The sequence below is a fragment of the Lampris incognitus genome, chromosome 10, assembly GCF_029633865.1.
Source record: "Lampris incognitus isolate fLamInc1 chromosome 10, fLamInc1.hap2, whole genome shotgun sequence".
NCBI lineage: Eukaryota > Metazoa > Chordata > Actinopteri > Lampriformes > Lampridae > Lampris > Lampris incognitus.
This window is the reverse complement of record NC_079220.1, coordinates 54495260-54501259: the sequence shown is the minus strand read 5'-3', so window position 1 is coordinate 54501259 and position 6000 is coordinate 54495260. Positions and strand designations below refer to the sequence as shown.

Genomic DNA, 6000 nt, shown 5'->3' with positions numbered 1-6000 from the left:
TGTAATATAATATAATATAATACAATATAATGTAATATAATATAATGTAATATAATATGATATAATATAATGTAATGTAATATAATATAATACAATATAATGTAATGTAATATAATATAATACAATATAATGTAATGTAATATAATATAATATAATGTAATATAATGTAATGTAATATGATATTTAAGCTCTTCAAGAATTTTTATTAGATGCCTTTTATTGTTTTATGACTCAAATACCATGCCTATTAAGCTAAAGGTCCAGAGTAAAGTTATTTTATTGTATAGTTTGTGTAGCTTCATATTAACCATCCAGTAATATGTCTATTCTATTACTACAGCTATTCTTTTCGTTATTATTATTATTATAATTGTTGTTGTTATTATTATTGTTATTGTTCTTATTATTATTATTATTATTAAAGTCCTACTAACAAACGGGTCGCAGTTTCCATGGCAACGGGGACACGCCGCGTCCCTCCGCCGTTGACGGAAAGCGGAAGTTGCGCCGTGTAAGGAAGCTGGGAGTTTTGAACCGGTTTGAGCGGCCAAAATCGGTGCCAAACTTAAGGTAAATGTCCCCGTTTTAAGCGCTTGTCGTTGGCGTCGGGTCACGTCATGGTCCCATTGCACATGTCGCTTTATTAAAGCCGCAGCGAAGAGGGGAGGGGAAAAAAAGGCCGCCAGTAACCCGCGGAGCAGCCGGCTGGCTAACCAGCGTCGGTGCTGCGTGTTTGCTAGCAGCTGCGACCCGGACTCAGGCTCTGCGGCGGAACGCTGAAGTTGCCCGTCACAGTGTCCTGCCGAGTGGACAGCTTCATGATTACCCACCCTGACTTAAAGGTGTTCTCTATCCCAGCCTGACGTGGCGGTGATTTCTGCTGCCTAGCGGGCTCTGATGCGTCTTCACAAGTTAGCTACACATACACGCTCATCAAAGCCTCTTGGCGTTAGGCAGTGGTGTACTTGCTCATGCTAGTTTAGAGCATTAACGTGTCTACATTGTGTGCACCCAGTTTCGTTCGTGCCGTCGGGACATCATGAGCAAACACGAGGAGTCCTGGGAGAGGCTGGACTCAGATTTTGATCATTACTTAGAAAACATGAAACCCTGTGTCCTCAAACTCCCCAATAAAATGGGTAAGTTGATGTTTCTAACTTACTATAAGTAGTGCAAAATCGTTTGAACCACTTCAGCTATGTTTTCACACTCATTCAGTGCACGCTTTACTGCAGTAAGGTTGTAATGGTGGCCCAGTGGTTAGCACTGTTGTCTCAAGTCAAGTCAATATTATTTGTATAGCCCAATATCACAAATTACAAATTTGCCTCATTGGGCCTCACAGCAAGAAGGTCCTGGGTTCGAACCCCAGGCCATCCCAAGTCCTTTCTGTGTGGAGTTTGTATGTTCTCCCTGTGTCTGTGTGGGTTTCCACCGGGTGCTCTGGTTTCCTCCCACCATCAAAAAGACATGCATGTTAGGGTTAATACTCCTGCCTGTCTCCCTGACCAAGGCAATGGAAAGAAGAACTGGAGTTGGTCCCTGGGCCCTGCAGCTGCCCACTGCTCCTATATAATAGGATGGGTTAAATGCAGAGAACATATTCACTGTAAGAATACAATGTCAAAATAAAGTGGCTTTCTTCTTCCTTCTTCCAGTGTATAAACATGTATATGTTTTATAACCTATCCGCAAAAACTGACTGGTAAGATTATTTATAAGGTCCCTTAATGCCTTGATCCTAGAGCGCCAGTGTTGTGCGATGTGGATAAAGAAGCTATGTGATCCAGCAATGACTGGCTCAGGACTAACGGCTCGCAAGAATCGCAACATGTATGCCCGTTTGCTTGTACACATGCTCAGAAGAGGGATCCTGGAAGGCCCTTTCACTAGCAAGCCAGAGCCAGGGACCCTCAAGACACTTCCTAACTACATGGTAAACATTACTGAGTGAATATAGAGCTGTCTGACACTGCATTGATAGCTAGTCCCCCCCCCCACATATTATATTGTTTGCCATTTGCTAAACGTACACTGCCTCTTGAGGATGGTAGAAGAGGTCGCATTTAGAAACCAATCTCTGTAGACCTAAGATTGAATGTAATGCATTTCCAAATCAGCAAGTAATTTTGTAATAAATTGTGCTTTTGAAATATGGATAAATTAACTAGCATTCAGCCTGTTGTCCTTGCCTCATCATTCCAGTCTATCTACTTTGATGAGCCCCTGAATGGTCGACCTATGGAGCAGAGCTGCGCTGGTCTGCCTGACTGGGTGACAGGAGAGCTGGGTCTCCATCATGAAAACGCATGGGCTAGCAGTCCGCTGAAAGACGGAACCAGATCTTCGCCCCCTGCAACTAATTTCAGGTGCTATGTCAGATGACACTGACCATATAAGTAAATATACACTACAGTCTATTGGCGCTAGGGCAAAAAAAAAAAATTCCTTGGAAAAAATGTTTCTTGTCATGAATGCACATTTCTCTGATACCCACAAATCAATTTTTTTATATATACATTATATACAATAAGCTAGCCATAAGCATAAAAAACATCAATATAATCAATATATTTCATACCAAAAGTTATTGAGAGCTTGGATGAAAAAAAGATTTCTTTGCATCTGCATCTCATAGGAAAGGATTTAACTCCTGTATGAATCAAGTATCGCGAACAGAAAATTACGGGAAAATGGAATGGCCAGGACATATGTACTCTAAAATGTGCATATTTTAACATGTACATATTTATTTTATTCAATTTCAGTGTGTCCCCTTGAAATTTTCTATTCGTGGGTGGTGAGGTGTAAGTATGTTGTCAACCGAGGGTGGGGTGTAGTCTAAATTTTTGCCTGACCCGTTTCCTTCACTCTGTTTTGTTGTCCTAGGCCACTTATGTCTGGTGCACACTAGAGGATTTTCAAGTCTTACCTGATTTTAAAAACGTGGGCGACCACAGACATAGTGACAGATTTAATCGATTTTAATGTTTTAATCATAAGAATGCACACACCAGACGATTCAGTCAAGATGTAGGACCACACACTTGGTGTTGATTCTAAGTGATTTCAGAGCGGCGATTCCAGAGACTTGGGATCTAACAGAAACTCGCGTGATAAAACTGGATCACAATGTATGAAACTCTTAACTGGCCTTCTCACATCATAAGACAGAGACATTGGATGCAGTTTATTACCCTCACTGTTTGAAACAGTTTATGGTACCTCTCTCCTCCAGGCTAACTATCAATTGAGACACTATACAGCTCTTTTTTCTGTTCCTGAAGTCTCTAAGTCAATGGCTAAGAAAGCCTTAATGTTAAAAGCTCTGTCTGATTGGAATAATCTACCTGTAAGTATTCGATCCATATCATCTTTCCACTTGTTTCATACATTTTGTTCTACACAAGTAGGCAACATCTGGTTTGTGACGCTTTCCAGTCAGCTCACTCTCATTGGCTATTGCAGGTTTCTGCTCCATATTCCATCGCTGTTCCTTTCACACTACAGGATTTAAAGTCATAAATAACATTGATATTTAGGGTTCGAAACCGTGGAGACTGATCCAGTCAGTACCAAGATTGTCTATAAAGCCCTCACACTAAAGGATCATTTGGACAGATAATCGGATCAGACCGGCCTTGAATCGGGAACACCCCTGCAATTGTCAGGAGGGGCAAATCGGACCCAAAATCTGCCCAGTTGTCTTCTAGTGTGGGGCCAGCATTAGACGTCTGTTAAACTCTCCACAGTCTTCCATTGCACCTCACTTGCAAGTAGACAGTTTTACCATGGTAATGTTCTTAAAAAAAAAAAATGGAAAAAAAAACTAAGTATGAAATGGCAGGTAGTCTCATCATGAGTTATCGTACAACTTGTCCGAATTTTCAGCTGTGTGGATTGTAAAGCAGTCTTTAAGAAAACAAATACTGATTTTGAAACATTACATGTTGTAGTCACAGTGTCATAAACCGTGCAGTGCAGTCTGGTGAACACCAAAAGACCAGACCGTGGACCACATCAGCTCTGGCAGTGCTGCTGCTCTGCTGCATGGGTTTGTTATGATACAAAGTCACATTTTGTCGACAAAATATTAATCAATTGGAGAGTTGCATATTATTCTTTTGAAAACCTGTAATTCCATGTAATAGTAAAATTAACTTTTGTTGCACATATGTTTTTTTTTTCAATGAAACAGAAACATTCATTTTCAGTAGGATTTTTGGTAGGATTACAGTATTCATGATTAGTTGGCAGACCACCCACTAATAGCTATAATAGGGAGACCACGGAATTTTAATGCCCATGTCACTCCATTAATATGTGATTTCATGATTGACATTTAGCTTAATGGGGAAAAAAATCATGATTTTCCGCCATTATCTTTATAAATTTGTTTTAGGGATAACACTCCATAGCATTTTTTTTTGTGTGTGTCTCTCTGAAATGCTGCCAAAATTGTGCAGATAAACATCCGCCTGCGACATCCATCAATTGCCATCTTTGTATGGCGTTCGCAGCTGCATGTAGCAAAAGTTATTCGCATTGTGTTATACAGTATAGCCTGTTCTGGTGTAGCATACCAAAGGTCACAACAAACCAGGAAGTAAGGGTTGTGGTTTTCACATTCATGGATTGTCTGCCATTGACCCGACTCTTTTGCGGACAACTTCGGCGACATCTCAGAGACACACAGAAGATTGCTCAGCGGTATTGCTGCTAACTGACAGTTATCCCGACAACATATCACAGATGCTGTTGAAAATTGTGAATGTTTCCCTTTAAACAATAAAAGGCAAGGTTAAAGGGAACATAGGATTTTTTTTTCTCCCATTAATTGTAAATACATGTGCAATTGAGTTACTTTTTGTCATTTGAGCTTATTTTTTGTCTTAAGATAAAAATGTAAATAATCCCTGTGATGAATTTTAGCAGTCCCAGTAAAGAAGGTGATACAGGCAAAAATTATTCATTGTGTTCAAACAGTCAACTCCGAATAATCGTATCAAGACCGACACAGCAGATAAATGAAACAGTGCCTTCACTGACAGATTCAAGTTCAAACTAGAAGATGAGCACTCAGTAGAGTGCAGATCCCCGCCAGGCGTACCTCCCCTTCTCCGGTGCTCAGACTTGGCAACAAACCACCCCTTTTTCACCTACCGGGAGAAGGGAAAATACGGAGGCACTGCCCCTTCTCTGGTACTTGGACTTGGGCAAAAAACCAGCTGAGGGGTTAGCACTCAGTTGCAGTATAAAACAGGGTTTTCAAAGGTTTTGAATCACCGCAACCGTGACATGTCCTTGATCATACAGTCACAACTGTGCACAAAAATGAATTAGGCTGACAGGCCCAGTAGTGTGCGAGATTAGCAGTGGACAGATACATGGACAGAAGTGATAACGCGTCAGCGACAAGACTATACTACACCTCCAATCCAGAGGAAGTTATTCCTTTATAAATTTTGCATTTTTTGATTATCAAAATGGGCAGCACTGTGGCGCAGTGGTTAGCACGGTTGCCTTACAGCAAGAAGGTTCTGGGTTTGAGCCCCGGGGTAGTCCAACCTTGGGGGGTCGTCCTGGGTTGTCCTCTGTATGCAGTTTGCATGTTCTCCCCGTGTCTGCATGGGCTTCCTCCGGGTGCTCCGCCGGTTTCCTCTCACAGTCCAAAGACGTGTAGGTCAGGTGACTCAGCTGTATTAAATTCAATTCAATTTATTGTCATTAAAAAAAATGTGCAGGCACATGTTAAAAATGAAATGAGGGTTGTGGCTTCACCAAACAGTGCAAGACAGACAGACAAACACGGCAAACACAGTATAAGATATACACACATGAAGACCAAAAGCTAAAAATAAGTGAAAAAAAAGCAAGAATACAAAATATTTAAAAATATCTAAATTGTCCCTAGGTGTGAATGTGTGTGTGTGTGTGTGTGTGTGTGTGTGTGTGTGTGTGTGTGTGTGTGTGTGTGTGTGTGTGTGTGTGTGCGTGTGT

The 6000-nt window shown here is 41.0% G+C and overlaps 1 protein-coding gene across 1 annotated transcript in view; it reads left to right on the top strand.

The window, feature by feature from the left end:
- The first annotated feature begins 522 nt into the window (after positions 1-522).
- cep112 (centrosomal protein 112) overlaps positions 523-6000 on the top strand; it is a 150852-nt gene continuing 145374 nt past the window's right edge. The window contains exons 1-3 of the mRNA XM_056288467.1: positions 523-1139; positions 1746-1936; positions 2206-2369. Of these exons, the coding sequence (XP_056144442.1) occupies positions 1040-1139; positions 1746-1936; positions 2206-2369 (455 nt within the window). The 5' untranslated portion in view covers positions 523-1039. The remainder of the gene's footprint in view (positions 1140-1745; positions 1937-2205; positions 2370-6000) is intronic.